Source organism: Cetorhinus maximus, chromosome 8 (assembly GCF_964194155.1).
Source record: "Cetorhinus maximus chromosome 8, sCetMax3.hap1.1, whole genome shotgun sequence".
NCBI lineage: Eukaryota > Metazoa > Chordata > Chondrichthyes > Lamniformes > Cetorhinidae > Cetorhinus > Cetorhinus maximus.
In genome coordinates, this window is record NC_135886.1 from 79,945,294 (window position 1) to 79,968,911 (window position 23,618).

Here is a 23,618-nt window from a genome sequence, read left to right on the forward strand (position 1 = left end):
GTCAGTGTTGTAGTTGTACTGGAACAACTTGGCTCAGGGCACGGCAAGTTCTGGAGCACAAGTCTTCAGTACTATTGCCGGAATATTGTCAGGGCCCATAGCCTTTGCACTATCCAATGCCTTCAGCTGTTTCTTGATATCACGTGGAGTGAATCGAATTGTCTGAAGACTGGCATCTGTGATGCTGGGGACCTCCGGAGGAGGCTGAGATGGATCATCCAATTGGCACTTCTGGCTGAAGATTATTGCGAATCCTTAATTCTGAAAGCTTATCTTTGCACTGCTGTGCTGGGCTCCTCCATCATCGAGGATGGGGATATTTGTGGAGCCTCCTCCTCCAGTGAGTTGTTTAATTGTCCATCACCATTCACGGCTGGACTGCAGAGCTTAGATCTGATCCATTGTTTGTGGGATCGCTTAGCCCTGACTATTCACTTGCTGCTTATGCAGTTTGACATGCAAGTAGTCCTGTTTTATAGCTTCACCAGGTTGACACCTCATTTTTAGGTATGCCTGGGGCTGCTCCTGGCATTCCCTCCTGCACTCTTCATTGAACCAGGGTTGATCATCTGGCTTGATGGTAATGGTAGATATGCTGGGCCATAAGGTTACAGATTGTGTTTGAGTACAATTCTGCTGCTGCTGATGGCCTACAGCACCTCATGGATGCCCAGTCTGGAGTTGCTAGATCTGTTTGAAATCTATCCCATTTAGCACAGTGGTAGTGCCACACAACCATGTGAAGGCGGGCCTTTGCCTCCACAATGACTGTGTGATACTGTTATGGACAGGATGTTGAGGATGTTTTTCCCCCACCACCTGCCACAGACCCAGTCTAGGAGCTATGTCCTTTAGGATTCGGTTAGTAGTGGTGCTACCGACCCACTCTTGGTGATGGACATTGAAGTCCCCCACCCAGAGTACATTCTTCATCAGCTGAGGGAGGGCAGTACGTGATAATCAGCAGGAGCCCAAGTTTGGCCTGATGCCACAAGACCTCATGGAGTCTGGAGTCCATGTTAAGGATTCCCAGGGCAACTCCCTCCCACCAGCTTTGTCCTGTCCTGATGGTGGTGGGACATTATCTGTAAGTTATGATTCCATGATGATGAATTTTTCAGGCTGTTGCTTGTCTAGTCTGTGAGATAGATCTCCCAATTTTGGCACTAGCAGATGTTATAGTAAGGAGGGCAATTGCCATTCATTTAACAGCAGTTAAGAGTCAATCACATTGTCACATGTAGACCAGACCAGGTAAGGGCAGCAGATTCCTTCCCTTAAAGGCATTAGTGAACTAGGTGGGTTTTTACAACAAACAGGCTTTTAATTCCAGATTTTTATTGAATTCAAATTCCACCATCTGCTGTGGCAGGATTCAAACCCAGGTCCCCAGAACATTACCCTAGGTTTCTGGATTATTAGTCCCGCAACAATACCTCTACACCATCGCCTCCCCCATATGAATGGTGGAAGTAGGGAGGCTGGCAAGGAAAGCATTGGAGAGATCAAATCTTCAAGTGATAAAGATGTGTAGATTTTTGACAACAATTTGGGAAAGAGACAGGATATGAGGGAAGAAGCCAGATTTTATAATCAAGAACACTTTAATTCTGCATCTGTGGGCCAAGGCTGAATTGGCAACTGTGAAGATTGATGGAGTGACGGGGAGAGGTGTGTAGGTGTAAGTGAAAACAGAAGAGGGTAAGTTCCATTTTGCTGGTATTTAGTTGGAGGAAGTTTTAGTACATTCAAATCTTAATATTGCTTAGGCAATTGGAGAGATTGGCAATAGCCTGAGAGGTCAAAGTGAAAATGGAACTGAGTGATACCAACACCCTTGTAGAAGCTGATCCCAAGCCACTGGATAATGTCACCATGGAGAAGCATGTAAACAATAAGAAGGGGAATTAGGGTGGAACAACATAGAGTTAAAGTCAGCTGAGAGGGAGAAACAATTGGAAACAATGTATGATGAGTCATTCAGGAGTGAAATCACAAATTATGTGTTTATCTGAAATCCTCAATGCCTTACAAACATACAATAATTCTGATTCATCAATAGTGTCCACATATACATTGACTGCCAGTGCTACTGGGAAACAACTGAGTATTAGCTATTCCTGACTCCACAGATACATAAGCAATTTACTCTAATGAATCAGTGGTTTCTGCTTAAATTACCTTGATAGATTGAATGGCCTTTTCACATTCCATTGGCCATTGTTCAGCTATTTTGAAGCTCAACACAATTCCACTGTAATTTGACTTACGTTGCTGTTCTCACCATTTTGTGCAAATATGCTAATTTTGTTTTCAATAGTAGCTCATATATATGACTAGGTTACATTGGAAAATGGTTTTTCCTATGGCTCTTGTATTCACAATGTACAACTTTATTTTATGTAGTTAACTTTTATGCTTTTATTTACTCCAAGTCGGTGTAATAGAGCCTGATCCTGTTCCCTGATCAAGCCTAACCCCTGTCCCTAATATTTTGCTTATTTCTGCATCCTAATAAAGTAGGACAATTTTTTCCAAAAGGCTCTTGTTCCTCTTTCCAAATAATAATAATCTTTCTCTTCCTCCTGCTAATACCTGCTAATATTTTTTCCAACAAATTCTAGCTGTTCTATCAGGTCTGGTCCTTCTCCTCCTCCAAGTTGTCTAATTCTTCCTCCAAGAAGAGCCTTCTTAGAGTCTAATTATTTTACATCTATAGCATTTGATCGTTCCCCCTCCACAAAAAAACCTGGCTCTTTGTAAACACATCCCAGTGTGCCAATTTCCATCCCTCCCAAAGAACAGCCTGCTACTTTTCTAATAGAACCTCATCATTCCCAGTCTATATAGCCTTATCTACACAATGAGGTCTAACCTTCTCATGGTAAAGCTTGTTTATGCTCCCCACCCATCAAAGAGCCAGATATGTTCTCTGTAGAGCCTATTTGCCCCTTCTCTGTTATCCATCATACCTTGTATATCGTAATTGGGATGTCTATCAGGATGTACAGCAGATCTCCCAGGGCAAGACTGGCGATCAAGACATTCGGTCCATTTCTCATACATTTGTTCTTGTAGATGATTCGGAGCAGTGTGGAATTTCCAATGATTCCCACCACGAAGATCATACAGGAGACCACAGAATTGATGTATTTGAAAGCATGCCGTATTTCTGTCTGTTTTATACACATAGGAGGATTTGAAGACCCAGCTGTTTTATCTGAAGGGATAGCTGTGTTCTGAGATTCATCTGTAAACGGCAGCACAGATTTGGGTCTTGCTGGGCTTGGCGTAGGAAATCTGTTTAATTTTTCTGTCATAAAGTTTGAACTAGAACTATTTTTGGGAGATGCTTCTTGCCCATAAGTAATGACAATCTGACAGGTTAGAAGAGCGAGAAACATCACAGTGTTCGCCACAGCCATTTAGTGATTGGAATCAGGAACAGATTTACAAGTAACGGGTAGATTTGCACTTAAATGACAGTGATGAAAAACTCTTGCCTTCAGCAGGAAACTAAATAAATGAAGAACAAAGAACAAAATAAGATCTCGCAAAAAATACAATTGACTTACTTCACCTTGAACTTATACTTTTAGAAAAATCTGAAACTGGAATATTTCTGCTATAGCGCTTTCACTGTCGTTTTTTTTCATTTTGCTGACTTTTTAGAGCAGTGTATCTCAGGATAATCACAGGTGTGCTTGTGGGCTAGACAAAAGCGCCTGCCTATAATCATAAACGGTATTAAATCTATTCACCTAAAATATGAGATTTTGGGTTTCATTTTACTTTTTCGATAATTATGATCCTATTTTGTACTGTGTTGGTATTGTACATTTGCTGATAAAGTTTCAGAATATTTTCTAACTCATGGTGATAGTAGAACAAGTTAATTGAGGAGATAAGACCACCACACACTGCAGTGGTCAAATGAAGAGGACACAGACTTGAAGAAAGCCAGCTCACAATTGTTCCCTCCTAAAGTTTGTAAACTTATTCTTGGAACACAGACTTCAAAATTCAATTGCAAGATACTCCTGACCACACTCATTTTTAAGTAACTTCCACAGTCCATTATTAGTAGTGAATTAAAAGTAGGCCTTCTTTGCCTTTTAGTTCAGTCTGAAATACAACTTATACTGGTCATTCAATTTTTTGGCACACTTTGCTTTCATGCTGTGGTGCATTTTCCTCTTAACATTTTGTACCGACAATGAATTCTGCTCTGCATTATTAAAACCAATGAGTAAATTAAGAATGTACTTTTCATATTAGGTACTTGCAATGTTTTGCTATTAAAAAAGAATTTGCATTTACCTTTCACAACTTCTGGATGTCCCGTTTGCTGGATAACAAGGTCAAGCTAAAACTCCTTTTTCCCCAGTTTCGTCCTGAAACATTTCCCTCACATCTTTTACCTTCACCCCTGTAAGGAAAGGATAGAAGCTACATTTTTGTACCTTTCATAGCATCCAGATGCCCCAAAACATTTTATAGCTGGTAATGTACTTTTTAAGTGTAGTGATCGTAATGTAGAGAAAAATGTCATCCAATTTGCACACAGCTAGGTCCCATAAACAGCAATGATTTATTAGCCAAATAATCTGACTTTAGTGATAGTGGTTGAAGGATAAATACTGGGACACCAGAAACAATCCACCGCCTTTCTTTGAATAATACCAATGGATTTTTATATTCACCGGAGAGAGTGGATGGAGCTTTAGTTTGTCTCATCTGAAAGGCCGCATTTCCAACAGTGCAGCATTTCCATCAGTGTCAACATTGATTATGTGCTCAAGTTCTGGAGCGGGTCTTCACCTATGACCTTCTGATTAATTAGTAAAAGTGTTAGCCACCTAGCCAAGCCTCATACCATCAAGTTTTGTTCATGGACTAAATGGTTTTGAAAGGAAAAACTTTCATACATCTAATAGTTGGTGCAAGAAGATGGAGACAAAAGGGATCTAAATAAAAAATAAACAAGTTAATTGATAAAGAACCAGGGCTTACCTGCAGGAGAAAAATGTACAGAGTTGTTATAATGGATTCAACAGTAACTTTAAAAAGGGAATTGAATAAATAAATATTTGAAGGGGAAAATTGTTAGGGTTATAAGGAGAGAGCAGCTGAGCATGACTAATTGGTTAGCTCTTTCTAAGAGACAGCACAGGTATGATGGGCTGAATGGCCTCATTCACTGCTGTATCATTCTATGATTATATTATTCTATGAATAACCTTTATAATCTTGGGTTTGAGATAAAAAGGTTTGTGAATTAGAAAATATTATAGATTATTTTGGATTGCCTTATAGCATATTTGCTTTAAGGAACATTTGTTGCACAAACAGAAGTACTGTGTCATTCCCAAAATGTTTAAAACTAGGTATTACTTGCTTTTTTGCTTTGTTATTATTGGTATTCACTCATTAAGAATTAATTAAACTCTATCAGGATTGATGTACTTGGTATTATAAAATGTTGGCCTAAATATTTGTCTGCCCGCCTCTCTGGGTGCAGGGATTGCGATTCACAACCTGCCTGTGCCGGTTCTGTGGAGGTGATTACCGTGAGACGATTACCTCATTACTGTGATTGTTGCATGAGGGTAAGCACCTTCCTCGCTGATGGCTTCCTCTTTGAGCAGACAGCTGCCTCTGCGCTCAGCATGGGACTGGTCAGCATTGTGCTCATAACACGTAGTGCAGCCAACCTGCTCTTCTTACAAGTGGTCCGTCCCTCTTAAAGCAAAGCTGCACTCAATTGGCAGGGATTGGGCACCAGCATATAGAAGTTGAGCAAGGAATAGCAGCAACAACAACTTATATTTATATAGCACCTTTAACATAATGAAATATTCCAAATGCTTCACAGGACTGTTATAAAACAAAGTGTGACACCAAGCCACATAAGGAGATATTAGATCGGTTGATCCAAAAGCTTGGTCAAAGAGGTAGGTTTTAAGAAGGGTCTTAAAGCAAGATAGAGAGGTGTATGGAGGGAATTCCAGAGCTTGGGGCCTAGGCAGCTGAAGGCACAGTCACCAATGCCTTAACAATTATAATTGGGAATGCACAAGAGGCCAGAATTAGAGGAGTGCAGATATCTTAGAGGATTGTTGGGCTGGAGGAGCCAATGTAAGTCAGTGAGCACATGGGCAATAGGGAATGGGACTTGGTGTGAGTTAAGACACAGGCAGCTGAGTTTTGGATGACCTCAAGTTTATGGAGGGTACAATACGTGAGATCAGTCAGCAGTGTGTTGGTATAGGCAAGTCTTGAGGTAATGAAGTCAAGGACAACAGCAGATGAGCTGAGACGGGCGAGGTCAGGCGCTGTAACAGAGGTGGAAAATCTTACTGCATAAAGGAGTGAGTGTTGGATAGTAATAGAGAAGGATAAAGTACCATGTTAGATAGAAGTAGACTTAGAAGGACTATAAGAAAGGCAGGTTTAATATGCAAGTATGTTCACATACAAAGTGTGGTGAATAAGGTTGGCAGGGATAAAAGTGCAAATAGCCATGTGGGAATATGATGCAGTAACAATAATAGAAATGTGGCTTAAAAATGGTGAGGACTAGGCACTTATTATTCAAAGATAGGGAAGGTTAAAAAAAGGCAGGTGGGGTGGCAGTACTGATTAGGGAAGACATAGTAGTGTTAGAAAGAGGGGAAGTCCTTGAGGGGCAAGAACAGAATTCATTTGGTTAGAGTTGTGAAACAAGAAAGATATGATCACACTACTGGGAGTATTCTATAAGCCTCCAAATAGTGAGAGAGAGAAATAAAGAGCAAATCTGCAGGAAAATCGCAGAGATGTGTAAGAAGTATAGAGTGGTAACAATGAAAATATCAATTTGGATAATGTTAGAATTAAGGGTAAGGATGGGAGGAATTTCAGAAATGTTTTCAAGAGAACTTCCTTGATCAGGATGTTCTTGGTCCCATTAGGAAGAAGGCATTGTTGCATCTGATCCTGAGGAATGAGGTGAACCAAGTGGACCCAGTGTTTGTAGGGGAACATTTGGGTAAGAGTGATCGTCATATCATGTGGTTTAGATTAGTAATGGAGAAGAGCAAGGAACAATCTAAAGTAGAACTTCCAATTTGGAAGAGGGCTAACTTCAATGGGATCAAAGGGGATCTAGCTAAGGTAAAATGGAACCAAAGACTGACAGGAAGAACAATGGGTGATCCTTGAGGAGATGCTTCAGGTACAGGCTAGGAACATTCCAATAAGGGCAAAAAATCGGGGAATCAAAACCAGGTCTCTTTGGATAACAAGGGAGAAAGAGAAAATGATGAAACAAATAGAGGGTGTATGGTGCATGTCAGGTGAATTCTTCAAATGAGAACCAGGCCAAATACAATAAGTCAAAAGGGGAAATGAAGAGGAAAATAAGACTGCAAAGAGAGAAAATGAGGTTAGAATAGTTAACATAAAAGGGAACCCAAAAATCTTTCACTGGCATGTAAATAGTAAACAGATAGTAAGAGGCACAATGGGTTCTACTCAGGAAAAAGAAGGGGATATATGCTTAGAGGCATACAGCAAGGCAAGAATAATTAATGAGTACTTTTTATTGGTGTTTACTAAGGAAAAGAATGCTGACAAAATATCGATAGAAGCAGAGATGGTAGAGGCAATGGATGGGGTGAAGGTTTATAGGCAGGATGTACTGGAAGGGCTGGCTATGCTTAGAGAGGATAAGTCATCTGGCCTGGATGGCTTACATCCCAGGTTGTTAAGGGTAGTGGAGGTGGTGATAGTGGAAGGGCTTGCCATAATCTTCCAATCTTCCCTTCTTTAGAGTGTCAGCTCTGGCTCAGTTGGTAGCACTCTTTGCATCACAAGTCCCACTCCATGTTCTGAGTACAAAAATCAAGGCTCCAGTACAGTACTAAGGGAGCACTGCACTGTTGAAGGTGCTGTTTTTCAGATGAGATGCTAAACCTAGGCTCTGTCAACTTAATCAGGTGGGTGTAAAACTTCCCAAAGCACTATTTCGAAGAAGAGCAAGGGTGTTATCCCCAACGCCCTGGCCAATATTTATCCCCCAATCAACATCACAAAAAACAGATTATCTTGTCATTATCACGTTGCTGTTTGTGGTAGTTTGCTGATCACATTATGGTTGCCATGTTTCCTACACTACAACAGATCGAAAGTACTTGAATGGCTTTAAAGCACTTTGAGATATCCAGTGGCTGTGAAAAGCATGATATAAATGCCAGATGTTCTTTTCTTCCCTCTTAGATATGGAGGAGGTGCCAGAATATTGGAAAGTGGCAAATGTGGCATCATTGTTTAAGAAAGGGTGTAAGGCTATTCCTGTACATGTTGGATAGTTTAACAACAGTGGTGGGTAAGATTTTAGAAATAATAACCAAGAAATGAATTAACAGGCACTTGCAGAGGTTTAGATTAATTAAGGAAAACTAGCATAGATTGTGAAAGGCAGAATATGTTTGACTAATCTAACTTAATCTTTTGATGAAGTAACAGAGAAGGTTGATGAGGGGAATGTGGTTGATGTTATCGAGTTGAATTTTAAGAAAGATACAAAGTATTACATAAAAAGATTTGTTAACAAAATTGAGGCTCATGGAATAGAAGGGTCAGTGTCAACTTGGATTTAAAAAAATGGCTTAACCAGTGAGTCATGCTAAGTAGCTCTTTTCAGACTGGAGGATGGTAGACAATGGCGTCCCCCAAGGGTCAGTGCTAGGACCACTGCTTTTTATTTGCGAAACATAAATAACATGGATATTGGAATACAGAGTATAGCTGCTGGACTGGGTCTGCGGCACGTGGTGAGGGTTCCAACAAGAGGGAAAAACATACTTGACCTCATCCTTATGAACCTGCCAGCTGCAGATGCATCTGCCCATTACAGTATCGGTAGGAGTGACTGCCGCACAGTCATTGTGGAGACGAAATCCTGCCTTTAAATTGAGGAATCCCTCCATTGTGTTATGTGGCATTACCACCATGCTAAATGGGATAGATTTCGAACAGCTCTAGCAACTCAAGACTGGGCATCCATGAGGCTCTGTGGGCCATTAGCTGCAGCAGAATTGTACTCAAACACAATCTGTGACTGCATGGCCCGGCATATCCCCCACTCTAACATTACCATCAAGCCAGGGATCAACACTGGTTCAATGAAGAGTTCAGAAAGGCATGCCAGGAGCAGCACATGGCATACATAAATATGAGGTATCAACTTGGTGAAGCTAAAACACAGAACTACTTGCATGCCAAACAGCAGAAGCAGCAAGTGATAGACATAGCTAAGCGATCTCACAACCAACGGTTCAGATCTAAGTTCTGCAGTCCAGTCGTGAATAGTGGTGGACAATTAAACAACTCACTGGAGGAGGAGGCTCCACAAATATCCCCATCCTCGATGATGGAGGAGCCCAGCGCATCAGTGCAAAAGATAAGACTGAGCATTTGCAGCAATCATCAGCCAGAAGTGCCAAGTGGTTGATCCATCTTGGCCTCCTCTGGAGATCCCCAGCATCACAGATGCCAGTCTTCAGATAATTGAATTCAATCCACGTGATATCAAGAAAAGGCTGAAGGCACTGGATACTGCAAAGGCTATGAGCCCTGACAACATTCCGGCAATAGTACTGAAGACTTGTGCTCCAGAACTTGCTGCGCTCCTAACCAAGCTGTTCCAGTGCAGCTACAATATTGGCATCTACCTGGCTATGTGGAAAATTGCCCAGGTATGTCCTGTACACAAAAAGCAGGACAAATCCAACCCAGCTAATTACCGCCCCAGCAGTCTACTCTCCATCATCAGTAAAGTGATGGAAGGGGTCATCAACAGTGCTATCAAGCGGAACTTGCTTAGCAATAACCTGCTCACTGATGCCCAGCTTGGGTTCCACCAGGACCACTCAGTTCCTGACCTCATTACAGCCTTGGTCCAAAAATGGACAAAAGAGCTGAACTCCCAAGGCGAGGTGAGAGTGACTGCCCTTGACATCAAGGCAGCATTTGACCGAGTGTGGTATCAAGGAGTCCTCGCAAAACTGGAGTCAATGGGAATCAGGGGGAAAACTCTCTGCTGGTTGGAGTCATACCTAGCACAAAGGAAGATGGTTGTGGTTGTTGGAGGTCAGTCATCTCAGCTCCAGGACATCACTGCAGGAGTTCCACAGGGTAATGTCCTCGGCCCAACCATCTTCAGCTGCTTCATCAATGACCTTCCTTCCATCATAAGGTCAGAAGTGGGGATGTTCGCTGATGATTGCACAATGTTCAGCACCATTCGCGACTCCTCAGATACTGAAGCAGTCCATGTCCAAATGCAGCAAGACCTGGACAATATCCAGGCTTGGGCAGACAAGTGGCAAGTAACATTCGTGCCACACAAGTGTCAAGCAATGACCATCTCCAACAAGAGAGAATCCAACCATCGCCCCCTGATGTTCAGTGGCATTACAATCACTGAATCCCCCGCTATCAACATCAACTATTGACCAGAAACTGAACTGGACTAGCCATATAAATACTGTGGCTACAAGAGCAGGTCAGAGGCTAGGAATTGTGCGACAAGTAACTCACCTCCCGACTCCCCAAAGCCTGTCCACCATTTGCAAAGCATAAGTCAGAAGTGTGATGGAATACTCCCCACTTGCCTGGATGACTGCAGCTTCTGCAACTTAGGAAGCTGGACACCATCCAGGACAAAGCAGTCTGCTAGATTGGCACCCCATCCACAAACATTCACTCCTTCCACCACTGACGCACAGTAGCGGCAGTGTGTACCATCTACAAGATGCACTGCAGGAATTCACCAAGGCTCCTTAGACAGCACCTTCCAAACCCACAACCACTACCACCTAGAAGGACAAGGGCAGCAGACAAATGGGAACACCATCAGCTGGAAGTTCCCCTCCAAGTCACTCACCATCCTGACTTGGAAATATATCGCCGTTCCTTCACTGTCACTGGGTAAAAATCCCTGAACTCCGTTCCTAACAGCACTTTGGGTGTATCTACACCACATGGACAGCAGCGGCTCAAGAAGGCAGCTCATCACCACCTTCTCAAGGGCAGCTAGGAATGGGCAATAAATGCTGGCCCAGCCAGCGAAGCCCACATCCCATGAATGAATAAAAAAAATCAAACTTGGAGGTGAGGCAAACAGTGAGGAAGCTGCAACAGGACATAAATAGGCTAGCAAAATGGGCAGACAAGTGGAAGATAGAATTTAATACAGAGAAATGTGAGATGATGCATTTTGGCAGAAGGGATAGGGACAGCTAATATCGACTTACTGGCACAGTAAAGAGTGTGCAAGAACAGAGGATTCATGTGAACAGATCTTTGAAGGTGGCACGACATATTGAGAAAGTAATTAAAAAAGCATGTGGGATCTTAGGCTTCATAAATAGAAATATCAAGGACCAAAACAGGGAAGTTATGCTGAACCTATAAAGTCCTGTTTAGGCCCCAACTAGAGTATTGCATCCAGTTCTAGTCACCACACTTTAGGAAGACTGTGAGGGTCCTTGAGATGGTGCAGAGGAGATTTATCAGAATGGTTCCACGAATAAAAGAATTTAGTTACAAGGTTAGGTTGGAGAAGCTGGGATCATTTTCTTCGGAGCAATGGAGGTTGAGGGGAGATTTGACAGAGTTGTACAAGATTATTACAGGTTTAGATAAGCCAGACAAAGCAAAGCTGAGCTGATGATGCAAGCACTAGGGTACACAGACTGACTGGATTACTCTGCAGAGAGCCAGCATGGAGTTAAGGGGCCAAATGGCTTACTCAGTGCAGGTATGAATCTATGACCTAATAATGTTGCTGCTATTTAAAACACGGAAAGTGGAACATTAGGGCAGAGGGACAGTTCCAGGGTGATGGATGCAGCATTGAATACATTGTACAGGGGGTGGTCATAAGGGAGATGTCATGGTTCCACGGGGTGGGGAGTGAGCAAGCTTAAGGACCATCCTCAGAAGGGAGTAGGAGCAGGTGGTCAGGGAGGTCAACTCTCAGAGTCTAGACCAGATAAGCTGAGAGCAGTGTACCAAGAAGACCTCATGAAGTCTCAAGGCATCAGGTCAAACATGGGCAAGGGAACCTCCTGCTGATTACCACCTACCGCCCACCCTCAACTGATGTATCAGTACTCCTTTGCATTAAACGTCACTTGGAAGAGATACCGAGGGGCACAAGAGCGTACTCTGGGAGACTTCAATATCCATCACCAAGAGTGGCTCAGTCGCACCACTATTGACTGAACTGGTTGAATTCTGAAGGACGTATCTGACAGACTGTGCCTGTGGCAGGCAGTGAAAAAACCCATCATGAGGAAAATACTTACTTGACCTTCTCTTCATGAAACTACTTGTGGCTGATCCATTGTCCATGGCAATGTTGGTAGCACTGACACCACACAGTCCAGGAGACAAAGTCTTGTCTTCACATTGAAGGACACTCTCCATTGTGGCATTACCACTGTGCTCAATGGGATAGATTTAGATAAGACCTAGCTCTAGTAGCTCAAAATTGGACATCCAGGAGACACTGGACTATCAACAGCAGTAGAATTGTACTCCACTACAATCTGCAGCCTCATGATCTACTCACTCTACTATGACCATCAAGCAAGGGGACCAATCCTGGTTCACTGAGGAGTGTGGGACAGCATGCCAGCAGCACCAGGCATACTAAAAAATGTGATACTAATCTGGTGAAGCTATAACACAGGACTACAAACATGCTAAATAGCACGCCATAGACAGAACTAAATGATCCCACAATCAATCAATCAAATCAAAGCTCTGCAGCTCTGCCATACCCAGTCATGAATGATGGTAGACAGTTAAACAACTAACCAGAGGAGAAAGCTCCATAAATAACCCATCCTTAGTGCTGGTGGAGTCCAATTCATCAGTGCAAAAGATGAGGCTGAAGCATTTGCAACTATTGTTAGCCTGAATTGCAGAGTGGATGACACAACTCGACATCCTGAGGTCCACAGCATCAGAGATGTCACTGTTTAGACAACTTGTTTCACTCCACGTGATATCAAGTAATGGCAAAGCGCACTAGACACAGCAGATGTAAGGAGCCCCAACAACATCCTGGCTGTAGCGCTGAAGACTTACGCTCCAGAGCTAACCATGCCCCTAGCCAAACTGTTCCAGTACAGCCATCTGATAATGTGCAAACTGGGACCTACCTGATAATGTGGAAAATTGCCCAGATATATCCTGTCAACGAAAAGTAGGATTATTCCAATCTAGCCAATTACTGTGCCATTAGTCCACTCTCAATCATTAGCAAAGTGATGGGAGATGTTGTTGACAATGCTATCAAACGGCACTTACTCAGCAATAGCCTGTTCACTGATGCTTGGGTTCCACCAGGACCACTCAGCTCCTGACCTCATTACACCCTTGGTCTAAACATGCAGAAAACAGCTGAATTCCAGGGGTGAGGTAAGAGTATCTGCCTTTGACATGAAAGCAGCATTGTGCTGTCACCAAATGTGGCATTATAGAGCCCTAGTAAAATTAAAGTCAATGGCAATCGGGGGAATACTCCAATGGCTGCAGTCACGCCTAGCACAAAGGGAGATGTTTGTGGTTGTCAGAGGCCAAACACCTCAGCTTCAGGACATCACTGCAGGAGCTCCTTAGGGCCATATCATTGGCCCAACCATCTACAGCTGTTTCATCAATGACCTTTCCTCTGTCATAAATTCAGAGGTGGTGATGTTTGTTGATGATTGCACAATGTTCAGTTCCATTTATAATTCAGATAATGAAGCAGTTTGCATCTGCATGCAGCAAGACCTGGACAACATTCAGGCTTGGGCTGATGAGTGGCAAGTAATATTCATGCCAAACAAGTGCCTGGCAATGACAATTTCCAACAATAGAGACTCTTACCATCTCCCCATGACATTCAATAGCATTAATATCAATGAATCCCCCAAAACTAACATACTTGGAGTCACCATTGACCTGAAACTTAACTGGACCAAATACTGTGGCTACAAGGGCAAGTCAGAGGCTGGGAATTCTGTGGTGAGTAACTCACCTCCTGACTCCTCAAAGCCTGTCCACCATCTACAAGACACAAGCCAGGAGTGCGATGGAATACTCCCCACTTGCCTGAATGAGTGCAGCTCCAACAACACTCAAGAGGTTTGACACCATCCAGGACAAAGCTGCCCACCCACTTGACTGACACCTCATTCATTACCTTCAATATTCAATCTCTCCACCACCGGCACACAGTAGCAGCAGTATGTACCATCTACAAGATGCACTACAGCAACTTGCCAAGCCTCCCTCAACAGCAGTGTAAAAACCTGCAACCTCTATCACTCACAAGAACAGATCAGCAAGGATGGGGAACACCACCAGCTGCAAGTTTCCCTCCATGTCACACACCGTCCTGATCTGGAACTATATTGCTGTTCCTTCACTGTCGCTGGGGCAAAATCCTTGAACTCCTTTCCTACACCTGCACCACATGGACTGCAGTGGTTTAAGAAGGTGACACACCACCACTTTGTCAAGGGCAATTCGGGATGGGAAATAAATACTGGTCTTGCCAGTGATGCTGACCTCCCATGAATGAATGTATAAAAAAAATTCTGATGACCTCATGCATGAGGTCAAGGTCAGTGAATACATCTCCACCTGACAACTTTTACTGACCCCACCACCAGCCTCACAAGCTGCTCAAAGCACTGCACCCCATCATTTACCCAGCAGCACTCCTGGGTACTGAGGACTCACTCCTAACATTCAGATACTTCATCTCACCCTTGCACACATATCAATGCTACAGCCTCACACCTACTTCTTGCTGCCTCCACGTAACTCCAACCATTCAGCAATGGATGGACATTACCCAAACACAGCATTAAACACTGTTACACTCATCAGATTATAATATTGTTATTTTTTTTACCGCATCTTTAAATTTATGGTAAACGAAGGGGATCATGTGATCTGTTCTGCAGTCTGCCTTACAGTAAGCCTGGGCGGTATGATTGGGAGCTGAGCAGAACTGGAGGGTGACAAGGAAGCTTGCATCTCCTGAGCCCTACAGAGGAGGTGGTTCTTGGCAACATGTGACCAGCTGTGACGGAGCTCATGGCTTCTGATATTACTGAGAGCATTGAGGATAATGGAATCTTATGTCCTTTTGATCTCCCAGTTCACTATCATTCTGCTAGTTGGCATGATGAGCAAGCCTCTGAGCAGGACCTCTTGCTTCTCAATCACCCCCTACCCTCACACCAATCTTCCCCTTCTGATTTCCTGCTTTTAGACACCCAAGAATTGCCACCTGCCCAGTCACTGCATCCCAAGAAGGAAAACAGAGAGCAACAGCACAGCACTGATGAAAAATCAAAACTTGATCTCATGTTTGCAGTCATCTGTTCAGATACCAGGAATGCACATACCTTGGAGGCAAGTATAGAGTTGGGATCTGCATTCGGTGAGTCATCCAGACACGAATGCCCTGTAACCAGGCCAAGGGGAAAGATAGTTCATTTCTCAGCTCACCAGTGGATGTGGTTGTAGACGAGTTCTGCTACAGGGAGCTTTAATGAGGACTTCAATGGGGCGGCAAACAGGAGAGCACTAATGGACATGCGCATTAAGATGATGAGTGCATTGGCTGATCTGCTGTCCAGCTTTCTGTCACTGTCAAGGAGCATGGGGGAACCTGGCTCCAACTTGGCAGAGGGCATTGCGCTGAGCTTCCCACCTCTGCTGCTTCTGCTCCATCTCTGTCATGCTGCAGACCCAGAGGCACTGCCACTACTGACCGCATACCTGTTATAGCCTTTGTGTGGACAGGTCACCAAATCGTCTGACATCCCTATGAAGATGCAGTAACACTCACTGCACAACACCTCCAAAAACCTCCAGAGTACTTCCAGGCACTTTGCAATAGGAGAAGCTCTTAAAAATGACCTTACCTACAATTTGGGTCCATCTTTCAGCTTAATGCTTGTTAACGCTTGCAGAGTGACGTATAAATTTGTTATCTGCACGTGCATGGTCCAAATTTGGAATCCTGTTGTCACATCAGCCAGTTGGACTGTATGATGTCAGGAGAGCACCAATTTAGAACCTTCTGACACACACCGGGGGACAGTCACATGGGCTGTCTTTCCATGATGGAGCACGCAGGCCAGGGGTGGCTGGTGGTGCAACGCACCCCAGCAAAAAAGTGCTGGACCTCTGAATTCATTGTGTTTTGCTGTGATAACTATACACAGGTAAATAAAGGAACTGCAACATATTTGCTCCCTCTTTCTTGTCCCTTTTGGCTCCAGACAATTATCTCCTGCATCTTAAAAGCCTTATGGGTCAGCAGAGGAGCCATCATCTCCTGGATTAGCCTGAATATTTGTTTAGAACAAACCTTTTCTTAAAGCAACATTTCCCCGGGTAGTAGAACTTTCACTTTCAAACAAGCATTAAGATATAGCTTGACTGGCGGTGAGAAGCGCCCTCCCTGTCAGGTCCTTCATACACACCCGGAGTCCCAGCACCACCGCACACCGCCTCGAGGCAGCTGCATTAAGAAAGAGACAATCACCTTGTGGTATGTACATTTGCAAAGAAGGTCTGAATGTAGCTTTTGTTGCAATTAATCCCAAGCAGCACTGTTACATAGGACCCTACAAAAAATGGATAGTTTCTGGGGATACACACCAAGATAAACATCATCAGCTCCTGGAATGCCATCAACTCAGTGAAAGACACCCTTTGGTCTGCCGAAAACTAATTGGTGTTCTTGCGTCCACAATCAAGTGTTGTGAACTGAAACTTTCCAAGGTCCAGGAGTATGTGCTATGAGACGCCATGGGCTCAATTGGGAAAAGCCACAGTTTAGAGACCTTCTGTCATAGCACACCAAAGGGCAGGAACTAGTGTAAAACCACCTCAGCTTATATGGATGAGTAAAAAGGTTTAATGTACTGTAATCTTATTGATTTGTATTGCACTATGTAAATTGCAACATCCAAGTTGTACTGTTTTGTATCTTTGCAAAATTGATTAAATAAATTTTTTGAAAATAAAAGCAATGCTCATGACCTAATCTGGCGATAAATAAGATAAATGAGAAGCCCCTCCCTTAGGGAATCCCTCCCTTACAATATAATGGAAAGGAATTTGATATGAATACATCAAAGGTTTACATGTTGATATTGCGAACAATAATACCCTGTCCCTTTCTGCCTATATGCATCATGCATCAAATTATCATCTATCCCTTCAGGGATATGGACAACATGGTTTAGGATATACCGTGAGAGGGCCTTGAGCAGAATGCATCATGTAAGAAGAGGACTTTAAATATAATTTTAAAATTTCTCATTAAATTTTGAAGAGTTCAGGCCACAATCTCAGCTTGAACAACTTGCCAGGGGCCCCACCTATTCCAGTTGTTGGAGATAAAAAAATTGGTCTCACTGTGACACCTCTGTTGATGCTATGACAAACCCTGGACCATTAGAGGAGAATTTTAACCCCCCAAAGCAGGTGGATTTGGGTTAGGCGGAATGTTAAAATGTTAAGATCTGAATCTCAACCTCAACCCCAATAGAAGTAGGATGGGTGTTGGGCAGGCAACCCATTCCTTGGAGGCATGTTGAAAATCTAAATATTATAATGAGGCTGTTTTCTCATATTTAAATCTAACGCAGGTTTACTGAAATCTCTGAGCCTTAGGAAAGCCGATAGCTAAGAGAGGTGAGGTCTGCTGGATGCAGGAAGTAAATGCCTTACTACTTACTGGGTGAATCCAGTTTACCTGCTTGAAACCAGCTGCGATCAGACACTCCACCTGCCTCTTTTGATTTCCTCCAAGTGGCCTCAGATCACCCCTCTGGTCTCTGATCTCTTCTGACTCTGACTTCTGATCTCCCCTCTCATCACTGATCTTCCCTGCTCCATGCCCCGATCTACCTTCTGTTCTCTGGTCTCCCCCAACCCAGCCTCCAATCTCCCCTCTGGCTGCTAATCTATATGCTCTCATTGGGCAGAACTTTCCCCCCATTGGGGGGGGAAGTTGAAGAGCAGGCATGCATAGGTGTGCCTCCGATTGGTGCCCCCGATTGGGGGCACGCTGCCATTTTACGTGACATCTGCATGGAAGCGCTGTGTGCTCCCTGTGCGGGCAGGGGGAGGGGGGAATTCCCTAAACCGAGAGTGCGCTCTCTCGCCCATGCGTACAAAAGAGCGCACTGATCTCCCTGAGGCTAAGTGCTGCCTCAGGGAGATTGGCTGTACATTTAAAAATCTGAAAAATAGAAAATAAAAGCCCTGACACGTCCCCTCATGTGACACATGAGTTGGGACATGTCTATAACTTTTACAGACACTTTAATTACATTTTTAAAAACCTACATGAAACCTCATCCCACCTGTGGATGAGGTTTCATGCTTTTTCTAATTCCCGCCAGGGCTCCTGGCCTGCCCACCAACCTTAAGGTTGGATTGGCAGGTCCATTAATTAGTTTAATGACTCTGTCAATGGCGTCAATTGGCCATTGACAGGTCGGCGGGCGCACAGTTGATTCTGCTGAGCCCCCGCCTACCTGAAAATTTAAATGGGGCGCGGTGATTTCGGGAGTTCCATCCGACTTCATCCCGTGTCACTTTACGCGTCGGCGAGTGTGCCCCACCCCTCTGCTCGCCCACCAGGAAATCCTGGCCATTGTTCTTAGCATCCCAATAACATTAATTCCTTCGCCATTGTTAGATCAAAACACTAGAACTCCCTAACATGGTCAAGAACTTCAGGCATGGGCTACAGCGCTTCAAGAACAAGCCTCACCAGCAATTTTTTGGATCAGCTAGGAATGGGTTAAATATCTGCTTTTCCAGACAAGCCACATCCTGAAAATGATTAATAAAAAAAGTCTGCATTTCACTTTCTGTGGCTCCAATATCTTTTCTACGTTGAATTGCCAAAACTGCACACAGTAACTGTGTTCTAACCAGACTCATCACCAACTTTGTATTCAACCTGCACCCCACCCCATTCCCCCATGATATAAAACCCAGAATCCCATTTGTCCTTTTTGCATTTTGTTTCCACAATATAGATTCCTGTCTTTAAATTACGCATTTTAAATTTTTACACGGACACATGCTAGTATAATTAGGAAAAAGGTCGAGAAGTGGAAAGGGAAATATCTTTCCAAAAAAATCGCGTTAGACCATATTCTCCCAGAGCTGTAAGTAGCATGCATACATCAAATGATACCTCTCCAGGAACATGACTAATCTGTTTTAGTATAGACCTTCAACTCTTCAGCTTTTAAAAAGTTAGGGGTAAGCACTATGTAAGGGACAACCTACTTTGAAAACTACATTAAGCCACCAAACTGGCCATCAGGAAAGTTTATTTTTGCTGCAACTGGTCCATTATCTGCTGCAGAAGGAACCATTGTACTGTTACTTCATGTAGATCTATTGATTGTTTTAAAATAAAATTTACATTTAGTAGCCGCAAACATGACAAATAGTGTCTTGCTGTTTTATGCCTCAAATACCCTGCTTGGTAGATTTATCATTCTGATGTCACTCTGATATTTTTCTTGATACCTATTCCAAATTTACTTCTCAGAATGTTTTATTTGTGTCCTTCGACCCCACCCTTCCCAGAGGAGTGGGATCAAAGTTCTAATCAGGATTTCATTTATCTACACCATTTAAGAAATTATATATATTTTGATAAGGTCTCATCTTAGTTGTTTTTTTTCTAAGCTGTTAAGCTTGGATTTCTCTAACCTTTCCTATAATGTATAACAAGAACACATTTATGTAGCATCTTTGATCGAATAAAAAAATCCCAGGTGCTTCACAGAAGTGATTATCAGACAAAAGTTTGAGGCCAAGCCACATAAGGTGATATTAGGACAGACGTTCAAAAGAAGGTAGTTTGTTTTAAAGGAGGAAAAAAAGTTAAGGGGCCGTGAGGTTTAGGGAGGGCATTCCTCAGCTTAGCCCTAAGCCTAGGCAACTGAAGGCATGGCCACCAATGGTGGCGTGAATTAAATTGGGTGTGCAAAAGAGGCCAGAACTAGAGCAGTGTAATGATCACAAAGGCTTATAGGGCTGGAGGAAGCTACAGAGATAGGCAGGATATGGCCATAGAGGGATTTGAAATCAAAGATGAGAGCTTTAAAACTGAGACATTGCCAGGCAGGGAGCCAGTATACGTTAGTGATATGGGGCCATGGGTGTAAGTTAGCATAGCAGCAGCAGAGTTTTGCATGAACTCAAGGTTAGGTAGGGTGGAAGTTGGGAGGCTGGGGAATTTTGGAATAGTATATTCTAAAGGCAACAAAGGTACAGATAAGGGTTTCAGCAACAGATGAGCTGAGGTATGGGCAGAGTCAAGCAATGTTATAGAGGTGGAGGTAGGCAGCCTTAGAGATGGAGTGGCTATGTGGCCAGAAGTTCATCTTGGGGAAGTTTGGCCTGGTGAGCAAAGGAAAGGGTGGGAAGCGGCAGAGGTGGCTGACGACTGAATCTCAGTGATACAGAAGTCCTTGAACTTGTTGGATGTGAGGGTGTAGGAGGTAGGGGAGAGGGATTTAAGAAGATGATTTCCATTAGAGAAAATAAGTCAAGTGTTATCTTTGCATTCCAAGATGATCTTGGATTAGTGAGATGTTTTGGCAGATAAGAGCAGAAAGAAGTTGTACTTTTATTAATCCCTATTATTACTATATGTGCCATGCTCTCTCTAGAGAGGTGAAACATAATTGACCAGAATTTGCTGTCAAAATAACGATGAGGCTAATATTACCCTCCATTATTTATGTGCAAATGATACAGCAACTTCAGGTGAGGAGAAGATGCACAGTTAAATGTGAATATCCAAAAGTTGCTGTTCGAATTGTGCCACTCTGCCATTAACTTCACAAAAATGGTACTTTGCTGACTGTCTCATCATCTCATCATTATATGCATCGAATGGGATGGAGTTTGCGGTAAGAACAATGTTGACACCATCAGTGTTTACATTTATTAAGGAGTAAATATTGGACAGCAACTCTGCACATGTGCAGTTAAACATGGTCATCAGAAAATTGCTCTCTGATTTGTCCTACTCCTTTAAAGCTTTGCAACACCAGTATCTCACTGAGGGACTCAGCATTCAAACACATGATGGATGTGAAGTTGACACTTACCCATTAGATAGCCAAACAGAAAATGTTAGAGATTGTCTATTTAAGCAAATTATGAATGAAGTGATAAGTCCTAATTATTGCCAAATAGTGACTCTGGCACTGGAATCGACATTTTGAGTCTCATTCCTTCAGATTTTGATTATTGTTAGAGATTTAAAAAAAAATAATTCTTAAACTTTTTCTTTGCTTATTTTTTTTCCTGTCTCTTAATCGGTCTTTAATTTATTTTCCATATATGATTTTGAATTGGATTAACTATTCGAACTTACACTTCCTGATTTGGACACTGCACACCTCAATAAAGATTCTTCAACCTGATTGGTTGAGGAGACATGCTGTTGCTTGCGCTGTTCACATGGGCTCTCGATTGTCTGTGGAGGGCACTATGATGCTTTGACTGATAACTATAAATCAAAGTATAAAAGACCACGGAAAGTCTGTGGGCAAGTGTAAGCAGGATGAATGGCAATTAATGTTCATTTGCTGCTGATCTCAAAATCTGGGTCAAAATCATGAAGCTGCTTTATTTGTCCTGTAGATATGAATTAAACGAACTACAGATATTTAAAGCTAGTAATTAGTAGTGTAAGTATACTTTGAACAAAATGCTAATTTCTAATTACTACCAATCAACCTCTCCTTCAGGTTTTCCGCTATTCAGGGAGATATTCAAAACGTCAAATTTTAATATTTTCTCTTACTTTTCCTTTCAATCTCTTTTTTCTCTCTATCTTAATCCACTTTTTCTTTCCCTTTTTATATTTCTATTTCTGTACCTGATTTGACATTGAATTCATGCTCTCTTATTTACCCTCCTACCCAGTGTTTCTGCTGTTTATTTCCCAACCCTTGAATCTGATTGTTTAAGGAGATACCCGCTTGGTTGCCCCCATTCAGGTACTCACTGTGATATTATCATCTTGGGCTTTCAGCAACTTTGTGGGAAAAAATGTTTTGAGCTGAAGAGAGCAGGGGCAAGTCTAACTACTGACAGATTAGATGTGCAGCTATAGTAAAATTTGACCCATTAGTCAGGAAGTTCCCCCGAGTTACTCCTGTTCTGTTGATGTAACTTTACCAGATGTACAGCAGTAGCTCTGATCCTCTCCATTGCCAAAATGTCGAATGCATTTCTGCTGAGGTTATGGCACCAGAGCGGGAGCAGTTCTGAAGACACTCCTCGACAATGTTGTTTTAATGATTGAGACCACAGTCGTACGCAATTTATAAATCAAACATTTCTAGAGGGTAACTGTACTTTTGTTGTGAGATTTCTGTAGCCTGTTTATTAAATCCCTATATCATCATATTTAAACTTCTAAAAAAACTTTTATAATCTATCTTGGAGTTGCCATAATGGTGTAATTTGTGAAGTCCCAGTTCTAGTCATGATATTGCACTTAAGCTGCGTTTTGTCACAATACAATGAGTTACTAGACCCATGACCAGATCATGAGATGAATTTTGTTAAAAATACATAATCCTTTCTTCAAATCCTCAGCATAGTTTATCAACTCATTTCAGTGCTTTTACTCTGACAATTTATCTTTGAGCAACTCCACATTATAAGACAAAATAAATGTTCTATCCCTTGTCCTTTTTGATTTTGAATTGTTTCTGAATTTCCACCCATAAATATTTACACTTGTGAAGTTTTATTTATCCAGATTATAACTTGAAGCAGCTTTCTTTCCTCTACCCCTTCATTTATTTTATATTCTCACGCTCTTCCTTTTTGCTTTCTCCTTCCTGGGAACAAAATCTCTATCAGGACAAAATTTGTTATTTAATAAAAAAGTTGTCTTTTTACCCTTTTCCTTGTCCTGCCTGAGATGAGTAATCCAATGGAAGCGATGTCACAAACTTGCTAATATTCCAGATTCCACTCGAGCGTACTTCACCTCATTAACTTGCTTCAAGGGCAGAAGCTCTGATTTAAGCTCTGATTCCTTAGTGCTGTGTAAATGATTTCTAAGGCACTTCCTTGCAGTGTGTTTCTCTGAGAATCAGCTGCATAATGTGCAACATCAAGGCGTTTTTATAGACTTTGGTTCCTCAGAGTCTTGGGGCTGAGACTACTGGCACCAATAGCTAAACAAGCCTGAAATTTGTTTCAGATAAGACGGCTCTTCACCAGCAGGTGGCTACAGCAAATGGACCTCCAACTATTGTGTTCGGAACTGCCTGCAGCTGCATTTTAATCAATCCGAATTAGATTCTTATCCACCGCGAATATCTTATATTTTAATAAAATAGAATGTTCCCACATTCAATGAAAAAGCTTTAAAAAGAACACAAGTTCCAAACTGCATGAAAGGACATATGCCCTTTGAGGCCTAGGATAGAGACCGAGAAAGCTCCTCAGATGTGATCAGATTTTTCAAAAAAAAAGCAGAT

The 23,618-nt window shown here is 42.5% G+C and overlaps 1 protein-coding gene across 2 annotated transcripts in view; it reads right to left on the bottom strand.

The window, feature by feature from the left end:
- The window catches only part of LOC144683763 (endothelin receptor type B-like), a 50,399-nt gene extending 27,072 nt beyond the window's left edge, over nucleotides 1–23,327 (bottom strand). The window contains exons 1-2 of one of the 2 annotated variants that reach the window (XM_078547132.1): nucleotides 23,032–23,327; nucleotides 2,973–3,516 (exon numbers count right to left, since the gene is read on the bottom strand). In XM_078547132.1, coding sequence (XP_078403258.1) covers nucleotides 2,973–3,425 — 453 coding nt within the window. In that variant the 5' untranslated portion in view covers nucleotides 3,426–3,516; nucleotides 23,032–23,327. The remainder of the gene's footprint in view (nucleotides 1–2,972; nucleotides 3,517–23,031) is intronic. The other variant, XM_078547133.1, reaches the window with a different exon arrangement.
- Nucleotides 23,328–23,618: the final 291 nt, after the last annotated feature.